The sequence below is a fragment of the Marmota monax genome, unplaced genomic scaffold (assembly GCF_021218885.2).
Source record: "Marmota monax isolate L192 unplaced genomic scaffold, Marmota_monax_Labrador192_F-V1.1 WCK01_AAM20220418_F8-fsc00292, whole genome shotgun sequence".
Taxonomy (NCBI): Eukaryota; Metazoa; Chordata; class Mammalia; order Rodentia; family Sciuridae; genus Marmota; species Marmota monax.
Window position 1 is genome coordinate 236,116 of NW_026692864.1, and position 16,665 is coordinate 252,780.

Consider the following 16,665-nt stretch of genomic DNA (forward strand, 5'->3'; position numbering starts at 1 on the left):
CCTTGCTAAATTGTTGAGGCTAGTTTGAATTTGAGATTCTCCTACCTCAGGCACCTGAGATGCTGGGATTACAGGTGTACCAAGCTTTTTTGAAGATGCCGAAACTTCCAATGCCAGTCATTTATACAACTTTGCTACTCCTTGTTTATATGATTTGCTCAGAAATGCTTAATAATTTCATTTCTTCTCCTGAAATGTTACTTCCAGCAGGCCCATTCAAATCATGTTTTATTCTAGGCTTCAACTTTTTATTTAATACTCTTCAGAATAAAGAAAACAGCTCATTTTAAACAAGAAGTTTATTTAAACAACAAGACGCTTGACTTGAAGGGAAAACTATCTAGGAATCTTTTTTAAGAGTAATTTACCCCTACTTAAAGACAGATTGCCCTACATGTAACAGCTACGTACAAAAAAGTTATAAAATTGTCCTTGGTTTTACAATGATAAATGAAAAACATTAAAATTCTCCAATCGAACAAGGTATGCAAGGATTTTTATGTTGTTCAGGTTTTTTTTTTTTGTTGTTTTTTTGTTTTTTGTTAAAACAGTGAGAGCAAAATAACTTACTGGAATATAAAGATAAGAGCTGAATGAGCATGCCACTAATGGAGAAAGGGGATATTTTCACAGAACCAGTATTTTTCCCCATCCCATCTCCATTTGATGTCAATCAAAACATATCATTGGCCATTTAGTTTAAAAAAAAAAATGCAATATGCTTGTGCACATACACCAGTTACTTTATGTACAATAAAGGAATGGGGAAGGGGAAAATGAAAGAATAAAGAAAACTATACTGTAGTAGTCAGGATGTGGTGGAACCAAATTGCAGTTTTCTAATTGAGAATGTATTCTTGGTCTGTAAGAACAGAGTTCTGGAGTAAAGTAGCAGGTTCCCTTTTTAGTAGACACCTCCTGTCTGCTGCTGGAACACATCAATTGTATCTTCATCCTCCATTTCCAACTAGTATAAAACAGAAAAACAAATTTAAGACCACTGATTAATTTAGATGTCATGGATTAATCAGGCATCAAATTTGATTTAAGTAATTTTTCACTTGGCCTCCTTTTTAAATGAATGTCACAGAAATCTTCGTTTTTAAGTTAAAAAAGCTAGATATGTCCACTGGACCTTACTGCAATATTTAGATCAGAAAAGATGGGGAATAACTTGTCAATAGAAACTCAAAGAAATAAAACATGATACATTTATATCCCAAAGATAAGACTAAAAATAAAATTTAAAAACTAAGCAGATTAATAGCTTATAGTATGATTAGATTGTTTTTATGAGTTTATAAAAATGAGTGTAGATAATAGGCAATAAGAGTTCACTTTATCATGCAAATTTATTTATATAGAAAAAACAATTTAAAATTCCAAATTATATTCAAAAATTTAGTTACCAAGATTTACTATTCACACACTATCTGTAAAACAACCATGGTGATAGGAAGGTCTTAGCACATATTGAAACACTGTAAAGTCAAGCAGCTTTTTAATTGTTTACTATGCTGCAAATTAACTTTTAAACCATTCCTTCTAAAAACTGATCACCCTGCCCCTCAGAACTGGGGACTGAAACCAGGGGTGCTCTACCTCCCCAGCCCTTTTTTAAATTTTTGAGGCAGGGTCTAACTAAATTGTTCAGGTTGGCCCAGAACTTGTGACCCTCCTGCCTCAGCATTAGGACTTTCTGGGATTACAGGAAAACACCACAGCACCCAGCTAAATAGTGATATTTTTTAAAATAAAATAGTACCCTTGGATACCTTAAGACAAGAAAGGAAGCTCGTTCTAAGTAGATACAAATAGACTAAAAGTAGAGGTAATATTAAATATTAAAATATTCTTAACTCTAGTTCTTCTAGTTGGGTGTGGTGGCTACTTGCCTATAATCCCAAGGATTGTATTGGGGAAGCAGAGGCAGGAGGTAGAAAGTTCACAAATTCAAGCAAGGACAGGCTTAACAATTTAAACAAACCTGTCTCAAAAAAAAAAAAAAAAAAATCCTGTGGATATATTGCTCAGTGATAACACACCCAATACCTAAATAAAATAAATCCATGACTCTCATTTCCCACTTCTATAAAATATCACTCAGTTATAACAATTAAAAATGAGTCCAAGAAAGTAAACCATAACTAGCAGAATGAGGGGCACATACTAATCATTTGTGATCTTAAATAGAACTTTTCATGTAATTGAGAAATACTGTGAGAGTTCTAAAATGAACCAAAATAATTCCAAGCTGTACTTAAACATTTTATAATCCCTCACGGGGAGTTTTTCTCTCCTACCACCAATCCTGTACTGAGGATTGAAATCTGTGACTTTACCACTTAGCCACATCCCCAGACATTTATATTTTTGAGACATGGTTTTGCAAAATTTCAGAAGCTGACCTTGAACTTGCAATCCTCCCACCTCCACCTCTCAAAACTGCTGGGATTACAGATGTACACCACGAAGCCCACCTCAAGATCAAAGGCTCTTTAATTAAGGCTTACCTTTTCACACTGAAATGTCACTTTTTTTGGGGGGGGGGGGCGGGGGGAGAATCAGGGATTGAACTCAGAGGCATTCCACCACTGAGCCACATCCCTAGCCCCTATTCTATATTTTATTAGACAGTCTTGCTGAGTTGCTTAGCACCTCAATAAATTGCTGAGGCTGACTTTGAACTTGTGATCCTCCTGCCTCCACGCTGGGATTACAGGCTTGTGCCCAGCTTGAATTGTTACATTTTTTACTAAAACTGTAAAAGCCTTCCAAAAAAGGGCCATTATTTATAGAGACTATAGCACCTCCTAGCGACTACACTATGCAATTGTTTTATGGAGACTCACCAATGGAAATCTTCTTCAAAATATTCTCCCCTAGAGAACTCAGATATGTCAATTTTTTGAAGATCATCAACAAAACCACATCTGGATGTGCTACTTCATTAATGCCATACTTATCTTTCTTTTACTGGGCAACAAAATTAAAATTCAAAAGTATAAATGATGCACTTTAAATTTCTGCAAGTAAATTATTTGTTTCCAGGACTAAAATCTTAAGTTGAAATGGTAAATAGAAACAAAGTGTTCTGCCATAGGAGATAGACCAACCAATCCCATACAAGTCACAGAACAAACTGATATGTAAAAAAGATTAAGGATCAGAGATCATCACCTTTCTTACAAAGTGTCTGAAAAATCTCTTATTATCAAGAGTTCTTCCTGTCAAACTAAGGTATCAGGAGACTTTGCAGGTAAGAGTAATTAATTCTGGAGAATAGATGAAAGCAAATTCACTTCAGCATGAGGAATTTAAGTGGGCAGGATCAATAGCCAACCAATTACCTGTGGAGAACCCTGGGTATGATCAAGGGCTGCAGCAACAAAAACAAATGAAACTTATATTCTGAAGAAAGAGACAATGGTTTTAATTATTTTTTCCAAATAATGATGACAACAAGGGAAAAATGGGATTTATTAAGTAATTAAATAACCCTTTACTGAGTGGTAACTGGGTAATTAAAAAACACACTGGCATTTCCTCAATCTAGTCCAATTTTTCCCTTTCTAATGTCCCTTGGAGACAACAATTACTCTCCAAGTCAAAAAGTTTACAAATTGATACACAAACTTGTTTAAAAAAGCACAATTTTTCTAAATAACAGAGACTTTACCTGTGCAGGTGTGTCTGTTTCATTAATTGGCTGCCCGTCAAATCGGAATCTGATCTGCCTCATCGACAAACCCTGAACAAGAGTTTAAAAGCAATAAGCAGCATGTAAAGAAAAAACTCCATTTAGATAAAACTATACACATATTTAAATATTTAACCATGAATATTAAAAGAGATATCTAATAAATAACCATCAATAAGTTAACATTTTTATGTGGGTAAAAAGATGTGAAGTGATTCTTACTTTCTTTAAAATGCAGCATGTTTGATTTTTTTGAAAAGAATAAATTGAGCTGGGAAGCCAGGTGCAGTGGCACCTGTTTTTGGTAATCCTGGAAACTCAGTGACTAAGACAGGGATTATAAACCCAAGATCAGCTCCAGCAACTTAGTGAGACCCTGTCTCAAAAAATAAAAAGGGCTGGGAATACAGCTCAGCGGTGAAGCACCCTTGAGAAAAAGTCCCCCAGCTGGACATGTTGGTGCACGGCTTGGGAGGCTGATACATGAGGATCGCAGGTTCAAAGCCAGCCTCAGCAAAAGCAAGGCTAGCTACTTAGTGAGCCCTGTCTAACAAAGACCCTATCTCAAAACTGAGGAGACCAAAAAAAAAAAAAAAAGGTGGTGGGGCTGGGGCTATAGCTCAGTTGGTAGAGTGCTTGCCTCGTACACACAGGGCTCTGGGTTCAATCCCCAGTAAAATTAAAAAAATAAAAATAAAAAAAATTGGGGCTGGAGTTGTGGCTCAGTGGTATAGCACTCACCTAGCACGTTCGAGCCTCAGCACCACATAAAAATAAATAAACAAAGGTATGTGTCCAACTAAAACTAAAAAATAAATATTAAAAAAATAATAGGGGCTGGAGTTGTGGCTCAGTGGTAGAGTGCTTGCCTCGCACATGTGAGACCCTGGGTTTGATCCTCAGCACCACATAAAAAAATAAATAAGTGAAATAAAGGTGTTGAAAAACAAAATAATAATAAGGAATAGGGATGTGATTAGTGGTCAAGCACTTCTGGGTTCAACCTCTGGTACACCCCCCCCTCAATTGAGTTTAGCTTCAAGATATATAGCCCCTTCTACAAAACTGATTCCAAGGTAGGCACAGGGGCACACACCTGTAGTCCCAATGGCTCCAGACACTGAGGCAGGAGGATCTTGAGTTCAAAGCCAGCCTCAACAATTTTCATGAGGCCCTGGCAACTCGGTGCGATCCTGACATAAAGAAGGGCTAGGGGATGTGGTTCAGTGGTTAAATGCCCCTGGCTTCAATCCCAGGTACCAAAACCAAAACCAAACCAAACAAAAAAACCTAATTCCAGTGTTTCATTTGAGAAGCATTACTTACCTGATAAAGAAGTGGCAAGAATGGGGGGAAGGGAAAAGCAGCAAAGCTGTTGGCAATGACAGCCAAATGACAACAAACAGGAAAATAAAGTATCTTTAGAGGCAGGCTGGAGATAAATTAACTTAGTCACTCCTGTATCATGTTCAATTTTAAACTTATTACAAATTTACATAAACACCCTTAAATATAAATTGATACTTCAAATAATTAAAAGTATTCAAAATATTGAAACAAAGTAATAAAACATTTGCATAACATCTGCATTCCCCTTTAACAAGGAGTTACTGAACCTGTGCTTAAATATATCCATAAATAGGAAGATCATACTGATTTCCTTTAAAATGACAAATTTATGGGCTGGGGCTGTAGCTCAGGGGTAGAGCACTCATCTCACAAGCACCACATAAAAAAATAAAGAAATCGTGTCCATCTACAACTAAAAAAAATTTTTAAAAAGCAATTTTGCAATTGAAGAATTGAAAAATAAAAACAATTTTAAAAAAGGAAGGATTCAATGCCAAGCCATCAACTGCTCAGTATTTTGTATCTACAAATAATATTCCATTAAAGAAACTCCTTGCTTCAATAAAATACTAAGCACCTTCTGTATTCTGGGGTTCTTGTTTCAACCACTGAGCCACATCAACCTGTCCTATTTTGTAATTTATTTAGAGGTAGGGTCTTAGCACTGAGTTGTGTTAGCACCTCGATTTTGCTGAGGCTGGCTTTGAACTCGCAATGTTCCTGCCTCAGATTCGCCAGCTGCTGGGATTACAGGAATGTGCCACCGTGTGGGGGCCCCCTTATTTTAGAGTATTAAAAAATGTACACAGAGGGCTGGAGCTGTAGCCCAGTGGCAGAACACTTGCATGGCATTCATGAGGCACTTAGTTCAATCCTCAGCACCACACAAAAATAAACAAACAAAATAAAAGCATTCTGTCCATCTACAACTACAAATAAATAAAATAAGTGAAGGGGCATTTTAGCACTGCACTATATCCTCAGACCTTTTTATCTAAGGTCTCACTAATTTGCTGAGGCTGGCCTTGAACCTGTGAACCTCCTATATCAACCTCCTGAGTAGGTGAGATTATGGCAAGCACCACCACACAATGGCTAAACTGGGAATTTTGAAAGACCCAACATGAAATATTAAGTTACTTGTAGTCATTGATCTACCATAATAGCTTTCTCAGATAATTTAACTCCTGCTTTTTCTCCTCAAAAAAAGTTCTAAATCTAAACAAGATGTGCCTTTAAGATACTGCAAACTGAGGCTGGGATTTGCAGCTCAGGGGTAGAGTGCTTGCCTAGCATGTGTGAGGCACTGGATTTCTGGGTTTGATCCTCAGCACCACATAAATATAAAGGGTATCATAAAAAAAAAAAAAAAAGACTGCAAACCAAAATGTGAGTTCCTCTTCTGTATCAATATTATTGAGGGTTGGGTTCTAGCACACGCGAGACCCAGGGTTTGATCCTCAGCACCACATAAAAATAAAAGTATTGTGTCCAACTACAAATATATATACATATATATCATCCCTGAATTAGCTATGACCTGAGAGTTTCAATTTCTTTATTTATTTTCAATTTCACAAAAATAAACTGGAATAAATTGGTGATTCTGTGTTTTCTGAAACCACGAGAAGCTCCAAGATAAAATCAAAACAAAACCATACTAGAATGAAACAGCATGCTTTCTCAGCTGAAACATATGATTGACATACAGTGGACAAATTCTTCATGATTAAAAAAATTATTTGTAATTTATTTAGGGTAGGGTATAAACTTATTAGTTTGAATGTACTCTACCATTTTACAAGCATTGTTTGAGCTTGTTCTACATATTAAGTACTGGTTTAGAGCAAGAAGTCCCTATTGGGCTTGAAATGAGGCTCAGTGGTAGTGGTAGAGTGTTTGCTTAGCATGCATGACGCCCTGGGTTTGATAACTGGCACCATCAAAGAGCTTACATTTTAGTGGAGACAATTAAAGCTCTTCGGATGTAATGGACAAAAAACAAAATAAAATGGCTGTAAGCCATGTGACTGTCTACCTCATCTATCCATAAAAATGTTAGCTACATGGGTGCAATGGCACAATCCTGTAATCCTAGCTACTCAGGAGGTTAAAGCCCTGGGTTCAGCAGGGCACACATGCAATCTCAGCCACTTGGGAAGTTGAGGCAGGAGGACTGCAGGTTCCAGGCCAGCCTCAGCAACTTAGTAAGTTCTAAGCACGTAGCAAAACCCTGTGTTAAAAAAAAAAAAAGGCTGGGGATGTTGCTCAGGGGTCAAACCCTGGGTTCAATCCTCAGCATTACAAAAAACAAATGTATCAAATAATAAAAAGGGCTGGGGGCATAGCACAGTGAGTGACGGATTGCACTTATCAATCCTCAGTACAAAAAAAAAAAAAACCTTATCATTCTAACATCAATCAACATTTAAAAATTAAGATTTTCCTTTTTAATACCAAGTCCTCAAAATTTCACATTGTATATTTTACATTTTTAAAAAATATTTTTTAGTTGCAGTTGGGCACAATACCTTTATTTATTTATATTGGTGCTGAGGATGGAACCCAGGGCTCGCACATGCTAGGCAAGCTCTCCCGCTAAGCCACAACACTAGCTCCTGTACATTTTACATTTTAAAGCACATCTCAATACTAGCCATATTCCAAGTGGTCAATAGTGACATGTGGCTTCTGGTTACCATATTATACAGCATACATAAAAGAACAGAAATTGCTGCAGATTTTATAAATTATGACAGCATCATCAAGGATGAGTCCAAGATTTGTAGGTACCAGGGATTAAACCTGGGGCACTTCACCACTAAGCCACACCCCCAGCCTGGTTTTTATTTTGAGACTAGGTCTAAGTTGCTGAGGCTGGCTTTGAACCTATGATCTTCCTACCTCAGCCTCTCAAACTTTGGGGAGGGCTGGGGTTGTAGCTTAGTGGTAGAGTGTTCGCCTTGCATGCATGAGGCACTGGGTTCGATCCTTAGCACCCATTAAAACATAAATACAGGCCAAGCGCGGTGGCACATGCCTGTAATTCCAGGATCTGAGGAAAGGAGGATCGAGTTCAAAGCCAGCCTCAGCAATAGTGAGGTGCTTAGCAACTCTGTGAGACCCTATCTATAACTAAAATACAAAATAGGGCTGGGGATGTGGCTCAGTAGTTGAGTGCCCAGAGTTGTTCAATCCCCAGTAATAAATAAATTATATATATATATATATATATATATATATATATATATACACACACACACACACACACATATATATATACATATATATATATATAAATTTGATGTGCCCTAGTAAAAATCCTCAGTCAGAGCTGGGAGAGGTGGCACATGCCTATAATCCCAAGGACTCCGGAAGCTGAGGTAGGAGGCTAGGAGGATTACAAATTCAAGGCCACCTTCAGCAGCAAAGCAAGATCCAGATTCGAAATTAAAAATGCAAAGAACTGGGAGGGCTGGGGATGTGGCTCAAGCAGTAGCGTGCTTGCCTGGCATGAGCGGGGCGCTGGGTTCAAATCTCAGCACCACATAAAAATAAAATAAAGATGTTGTATCCACCAAAACCTGAAAAATAAATATTAAAAAAAAAAATTCTCTCTTCTCTTCCTCTCTCTCTCTTAAAAAAAAAAAAAAAAGAAAAGAAAAAGAAAGAAAGAAAAAGAAGAAAACTGGGAATATAGCTTAATAGTAGAGTGCCCCTGGGTTCAATCAGCAGTAACACACACAAATCCTTGATTAATAATTCACAACTGCCAAAAAACTTTAGCTATGCAAATTGGACTAGATAAAGTCTTTTGATAGCCTGTACCTACTCTTAAGAAACAGGCAATCAGATCAATTATGTGACATTTTAAAATCTTCCTTAGACAAGGGAAACTAAATTCACAATAGGTGAATTATGGAATCAACACAGGTTGAATGGATTAAGAAACTGAGATACTTGCGTGCACAAAGAGTTTTACTCAGCCATAAATTATAAAATCATGTCATTTGCTGGTAAATGGATGGAAATGGAGAATATCATACTAAGTGAAATAAGCCAGAGCTTGCCTGGCACTTGGAGGGGCTGGCTTTGATCCTTGACACCAGATAAAAATAAATAAATAAATAAAATAATAAAGGTATTATGTCCATCTACAAGTAAAAACAAAGAAATGCACAGAAACTCAAAGGTTGAATTTTTTCTCTCAATGTGGAAGCTAAAATAAAATAATGGAAGCGGGTGACTAAGGATGTGGTTCAGTAATAAAGCACTTGCCCCATGTGTGGGACACCCAAGTTGCATCCCCAGCACCACAGAAGAATAAATAAATATAGTAATTTTAAAAAATAAAGGAAAGGGGGAGGGAAGGATAGGAAAGCATAAAGGGAAATCGGTAATGTAGGAGATCAAGAGGCACAGTGGAGGGTTGGGTAAGGGGAGTCAATGTAGAATTCTTTAAAAAATCATGTTATACTCATATATAGATGTACCACAGGGAATTTCATCTTTATGCATGAATAAAAAGAACCAGTTAAATACAGACAACCAAAAGAAAGTCCAGTAAAGGATGTAGAATGAGGGAGCAGAGGGAAAGGGGGAAGAGAAAAAGGGGATTATGAACTGAAATCAAATTCCATGCACACATGAGTTTGCCAGGATGAACCAAACCACTATGTGTAACTATAAAGCTCTAATAACTAGATTGGGGATATAGTTCAGTTGGTAAGTGTTTGCTCTTCATGCACCAGCACCAAACAAAAGAAAAAAAATTATATATAGGTATATAATATATAATAACTTAAAATTTTTATTTCTTTTGAAAAACAAACAGGGATCATCTTGCTCAAAACTCAAGAGGTAAAGCAGGGCACAGTGGTGCACACCTTAATCCCAGTGGCTCAGGAGACTGAGACAGGATTGTGAGTTCAAAGCCAGCCCCAGCAAATTAGCAAGGCCCTAAGCAGCTCAGTGAGACCCTATCTCAAAATAAAATACAAAAATAGGGCTGGGATTGTGACTCAGTGCTTCACTGCCCCTGAGTTCAATTCTTGATACCCAAAAATAAATAAGCAAAAATTAAAAATTTTAAAAGAAAAAAAAAATGAAGGGCTAGGGAGCTAGGGATGTAGTAGCTCAATGGTTAAGTCCCCCTAGATTCAGTCACAAGTTGGGGGGGGGGGGAAATCAAACCTAAAGAGGTCATTCCCAACTTAAGAGGAAATAGGAATAAATATCTTTGAGAGCTCTTTCTGGATCAGATCTTAACTCAGGGAGGCTTTATCAATAAGCCATCCCCAGATTTTTTCTTTTCTTTTTCTTTCTTTCTTTTTTTTTTTTTTTTTGAGACAGGGTCTAACTAAGTTGCTGGGGGTGTTCTCACTAAATTGTTGAGGCTGGCCTACTTGCAATCCTCCTGTCTCAGCCTCCAGAATCACTGGGATTATAGTCATGCGCCACCATGCCTATTTTTTAATGGACAACCAGTGTTTCTGTCTTCTCTACTGCAAGTCAACGAGTGACTGTAATAAGTTTAATCAAATGTAACCCAATCTTAGTCTTAGGACCCAATAACCAGAAAAATTCAAGGAAAATAGGCTAAAATTGTAATAGGCTAAATTTGATTTTAAAAGCAGGAAAACACAAAATTTATGGACTGACCTAATTAAGTCTTGGTCTTAGAATAATCTCCTATAAGAACAATCTGAAATATAGAGGATGTGCTATGTTTTTTGTTTCTGGCACCTAGTTTGATGCCCCTACTACCTTGCAGGAATTTAGTAAATAGCAGATGAATAAAAACAATAATTTAATAAAACATTAATTGCTGAACTAGGTGATAGGTAGTCTTCATAAAATTCTTTCAATTTCACTCTCTAAAGTATTAAACAATGATGGGGCTGGGGTTTCAGCTCAGCAGTAGAGTGCTTGCCTCGCACTTGTGAGATACTGGGTTCGATCTTCAGCACCACATAAAAAATAAATAAGATAAATAAAGATATTGTGTCCACCTTTAAAAAAATCTTTTTAAAAAAAGTATTAAACAATGACAATTTAAAACCTAAAATTTGGCACACCTGTAATCCTTGAACTTGTGATCTTCCTCCCTCACTGGGACTATAGGCACACACCACCGAACCTGGCAAAAGGTAAACTTTTTTTTTTTTTTTTAATTTAGTTGTAGATGAACACACGGTATCTTTATTTATTTTTATGTGGTGCTGAGGATTGAACCCAGTGCCTCACACATACGAGGCAAGCACTTTATCACTCAGCTACAATCTCAACCCCGCAAAAGGTAAACTTTCTTGCCCCAAACAAGTAGTTTTCCAAATCACACTGATCAGACATTATGATACATCAAGATACAATTACTAAGCTTGGTGTGGTGGCACATGCCAGTAATCCCAGCTGCTCAGGAGGCTTAGGCAAGAGGATCACAAACTCAAAGCCAGCCTCAACAACTTAGCAAGGCACTAAGCAACTGAGTGAGGCCCTCTCTCTAAATAAAATACAAAACAGGGCTGGAGACGAGGCTGGGTGGCCAAGCGCCCCTGAGTCCAATCCCCAGTTACCCACCCCCCCAAAACAAAACTAAAATTTTGTAATAATTATAGAAAATATATGAAGACCATATTTTCACCAACAACCAAATAAAAGCCTATTTTTCTTTTTTTTTTTTCTTGCAGTACTAGGAATTGAACTCAGTTGCACTCTATCACTGAGCTACAATTCCAGCCTTTTATTTTTATTGAGACAGAGTGTCAAAAAACTGCAAAGCTGGCCTCAAACTTTCAATCCTCCTGCCTCAGCCTCCATAGTCACTGGGATTACAGGCCAGCACCATTGAACCCTTTACTTCCTAAAAGTATTTTGTATTTGTACTTATCCCCTTTGCATATGGTCTTGCTATCATCCTTTAAAATTTCCCCATATTCTGAGGGGAGTAGTGTTCAAATACAGAAGATGCCAGTGCATAAATATTTTAGCACAGTAAGTACATGTTTGGACTGCGGGAAAGCTTAGTTGTATATCTTTAGTACCACCACCACAAAAAACAAAAAAACTTTATGCTTAATAATTTGGGAGTGATTTCACCAAAATTCTTCAAATGAGAACATGTTAAATATCTTTGAAAAGAATTGCAAATTTAGCTAGTACAGTGGCACATGCCTGTAATGCCAGTGGTTCAGGAGGCTGAGGAGCTCAAAGCCAGCCTCAGCAAGAGTGAGGTGCTAAGTAATTCAGTGAGACCCTGTCTCTGAATAAAATACAAAACAGAGCTGGGGATGTGGCTAAGTGATCGAGTGCCCCCCAGTAAGATCCCTATACCCACCCACCCCCCAAAAAAATTGCAAATTTATTCTGGGCCTGGTGCTATACACCTGTAATCCTGACAACTCAGGAAGTTGAGATAGGAGAATGACAAGTTTGAGGCTCCGCCTCAGCAACTTAGCAATACCTTGCCTCAAAAAACAAAGACTGAGGATGTAGCTCAGTGATAAAAAGCGCTCCTAGGTTAAATTTGTATATGAAAATAAAGTATGAGCAAAAAGTAGGAAGGGTGGCACAAGTATGTAATCCCAGCAACTTTGGAGGATGAGGCAGAAAAATGGCAAATTCAAGGCCAGCCTTGGCAATTTAATGAGAACATCTCAGAATAAAAAATAATGTGGATGTAGTTCAATGGTAGAGAATCCCTGAATCCAATCTCCAGTACCAACCCCCAAAAAGCAAAATTATGAACACAGTAATAGATATGGGGTGGCTCAGGCCTATAATCCTAGTGACTTGGGAGGCTGATGCAGGAGGATCATAAGTTTAAGGCTAGTACTGGCAATTTAGCACAGTTCTAAACAACTTAGTGAGACCCTATGTCAAAATAAAAATAAAAAAGGGTTGGGGATGTGGTTCAGTGGCAAAGCACCCCTGAGTTCAACTCCCAGTACCAAAAAAAAAAAAAACCAACAATGAGCACATCATTCTCCTTTCACATTAAAATAAAATATATATAAATTAAAGCTGTGAAAACTTAAAAAAAAAAAACGGGCTGGGGATGTGGCTCAAGCAGTAGCGCGCTCGCCTGGCACGCGTGCGGCCGGGGTTCGATCCTCAGCACCACATACAAACAAAGATGTTGTGTCCGCCGAAAACTAAAATAAATAAATAAATAAATATTTAAAATAAATAAAATGAAGATGTTGTGTCCACCGAAAACTGAAATATAAATATTAAAAAATTCTCTCTAAAAAAAAAAAAAACTCAAAACATTTGTGACTTCAAATGTCCTTAGGTATCATAGATGTCAAGCATCAGCTCAAACTCTATTTGGGAGCTTGGCATTTTTGTCGTTGTTTTTCCCACCTTTTTAACATTCAGGAAGACAAAAAAAAAAAAAAAAGAAAGAAAGAAAGAGAAAAAACTCTGCTGCCAGGTTGAATGAACCAATCTATGATTCAGTGTTTTGGTTAAACTTGCAAAAGCCACCTTTAAGCTGGGTGCGGTGGTGCACACCTGTAATCCCAGTGGCTCAGGCAGTTGAGGTAGGATGATCATGAGTTCAAAGCCAGCCTCAGCAAGCCCTAGGTGCTAAGCAACTCAGGGAGACCCTGTCCCTATATAAAATACAAAACAGGGCTGGGGATGTGGCTCTATGGTCAAGTGCCCTGAGTTTAATCCCCAATACCCCATCCACAAAAACCACCTTTAAACTTGTCTTTGTCTTATTATAGACTCAAGCTCCCAAAGGAAAATTCTTTATCTTAGTAAAAGCTTATATTGACTTCCCAGCATTTAAGGTACTACTACTTCTTTTTCATGGTATCTACATACTGTTTTTTCTAAATAAAATGCAAATGCCCCTATAGCAAAATTTATTCTTGGCTCAGCAGGATTATAATTTTTCTGATCTCTAGGGTTGGGAATGTAAGTGGTAGATATTAATGCTTTGTCCTTAAAACCACATTTAACTTTATTTCCAAAGTGGTTAAAATATTCAAAAGGTTCCAACAAAAAAATTTTTGAATTTTAAAAAAGAGAACCTGACAAGAAATTTTACCAAGTTCACTCATTTTCTTATTAAAGTAAAATCACACACCCTTGGGAACTAGCCAAGTGAATATAATTTGATTTGATTTATTTCTGGTTTAATATTAGAATCATAATACTAACCAAAGCATCTTAAGGGTTTTCATGAATAATCGATAATCAAATACATGATAAAACTTGATATGATAATATATATATATATATATATATATATATATATATATATATATATATATATATATAAAGTCATAGTAATAATATGCCAGTCTACTCTCTAGAAACTTTTTTCAAAATAAGTGCATTTAGGGTAAGTACACATATCAATTCCTCACCTGTCGTTCACAATATGCTTTCATTAGTTTACTAAGTGGTGTATGCCTCTTAATCTTAAACTGCACCACAGAACCATCCTGCCCCGCCACCTTCAAGTTAATATGATCGTTGTTCTCAGTCTTGACTCCTTCCTGTTGAAAGAAAAATAAAGTAGTATTTGGAAAATGTGAAAAACAGTAGCAGCAGCAGCAGTGCAAGTTGCTTCAAAAAAAAAAAAAAAAAAAATCAACAGGTTTCTTATTCTATATGACCAAGCAGCATACAGCTATTTTTAGACCCCAAAACTAATCTGAAATACTACAAATTCTGCGGCATCAGTATTAGATAGCTGTAGCAGAAAAACCTACATGAAATGCTATCAATGACAACAATAATTTTAAAATATGGGTCTCACTCAATTTATTACAACGTTCTCTTCAGGCTGAACTGTCTAAAATGGCACATCTTCTGTCACTGCCAAAATCTCCCCCGACCCCCCAAAAAAAGATTAAAAAAAAAAAAAAAAGTGTCCTTTCTCTTCACAAAGTTCTTTAAGTACAATTGCTGAAACAGTGCAAGGAGGGAAATTGCAATTCAAAACTCAACACGCTTCTCTTGTTAAAAAGTTACCAAACTCAACTTAATAACTTAAATCCAATTCCAACCTCCACTTTAAAACTCCAGTGAGGTAAATCTTCCGGTCTCTCCCGAGGCTCGGTACTAACTCAGAGCCACGAATAACCGTGGGGATCAGAAGCATCATTTTGTTTATTTTTAGTCAGGAGCGCTTTTCCTCCCCTCCCCTTTGTTGTCATGGGTCAAACATACAGGTTTCTTCCAAGTCTTCTGTATAGATGTCGACCAGACCCCAAGTTCACCAAAACCAAGTGTGGAAACAATTTTGCAGCCCCTAAGTCACTCCAGAAAGCAGTGCCGAGGGAGGGGAGCGTGTCAAACCACCCCAAGTGGCAGGTCCCCTGTGGCCTGGAGATGCGCGTCCCTGGTCCTCCAGGGAAGTCTCCCGTGCCTCCAAGCCGCGCTCCGCTCCGAAGTTAAGCCCCACTCGGACCTCGGCCTCCAACTTCGCGGAGCCACATGGCCCCTGCGCCTCGGGGGCAGCTGGCACCGGGCAGGGCCGCCGCCCCTCCCCCTCGGGCTCCGAGGCCACGGAGGTGGGAGCCTCTCCCCGGGAACCCCCGGCCGCCGGCATCCGGCTCCCGGCGCGCCAGCGGTCCATTGATTCTCCCCAGCGCCGCCGGCCGCCGCGGCCCTGGGCAAGGGTCACGCCCGCCCGCCGCCCCCCACCCCAAGTGCGGCAGTCGAGGGCCGGAGAGTCTTGCCACCGGCGGGCAGCACGGCACAGTCGCGGGGTCCGCGGAGGCTGGGCACCGTGCGCCCAACGTCCTCCTCACGCGCAGGCGGCCGGCCGAGCAGCCCGCGCGGGGATGGGGCTCGCGAGCGCTCGCGATCCGCCGCCCGCCTCGCGCCGCGCGCGCGCGGAGGCCCCGGGGGCGGGGGAGGGCGGCGGGCCTCCTCCGGCGCGGGAGGGAGGAAGAGAGGGAGGGAGGAAAATGGCGCGGAGCGCCCGGGCCTGAGCCGCGGCGGGCCCTGTGGGGGGCCCGGGAGGCGCTAGGAGCCGCGGCGGGCTCGGCCGGCCCCCAGGCGCCGGCGTCCCCGGGTCCCCCGACGAAGCGAGGCGGCCGGCGCCAAGCTCACCTTGGGCTTTTCGTCGGCCATGGCGAGCGCCGGAGTCTCCTCAGCTGCCGCTTCACAAAAGAGGTACCAGGTCCGCACCGAACGAGCACACAAGCAGCTCCAGGAGCGGCAGAAGAAGGAGGCGGCAGCGGTGGACGAGGGAGAGGGCGCGCGCACGTCGTGCGCTCCCTCCCCCCACCCTGCGTGCGCGAGCACGAGCCGCCGGGGCCTCCTATTGGCTGTAACCTCACGGGAGCGCGCAACGCTTACATAACCACCCCCATCCCCCGCCCCGCGCTGCCGCCGCCTGGGCCAGGCGCCCGCCAGGCCGGCGGGAAGAGGCGCGGACACGCGCACCCGGGGTGCCGCGGGGGCGCGCCTGGCTCTGGGCGGGGCTGTATTGTCCTCCTTCTGTGGTGGAGCATAATCAAAATGGCTTCCAGCTGGTCCTCGGCGAAGACGGGAGAGGCTCGAGGCCTTCGACGTAAGCCTTGGGCCGGGGAGGGCGGCCCTACTAGACGTGGAAGGGGGAGCCTAAATCAAGCCCAGCGTGAGGCTCC

The 16,665-nt window shown here is 40.1% G+C and overlaps 1 protein-coding gene across 3 annotated transcripts; it reads right to left on the minus strand.

The window, feature by feature from the left end:
• Window positions 1–281: 281 nt before the first annotated feature.
• On the minus strand, window positions 282–16,332 carry Sumo2 (small ubiquitin like modifier 2). Of its 3 annotated transcripts, none has more exons than XM_046449566.2 (4): window positions 16,127–16,332; window positions 14,431–14,562; window positions 3,680–3,751; window positions 282–967 (listed from the first exon to the last, which is right to left on the minus strand). In XM_046449566.2, the coding sequence occupies exons 1-4, from the start codon at window positions 16,145–16,147 to the stop codon at window positions 905–907; spliced, it is 288 nt and encodes a 95-aa protein (XP_046305522.1). In that variant the 5' UTR covers window positions 16,148–16,332; the 3' UTR covers window positions 282–904. The 3 variants fall into 3 exon arrangements, with proteins under 3 accessions (XP_046305522.1, XP_058436968.1, XP_058436967.1); XM_058580984.1 differs by lacking the exon at window positions 282–967 and adding an exon at window positions 975–1,987 and having other exon boundaries at window positions 16,127–16,291; XM_058580985.1 differs by lacking the exon at window positions 3,680–3,751 and having other exon boundaries at window positions 16,127–16,291.
• Between the last annotated feature and the right edge of the window lie 333 nt (window positions 16,333–16,665).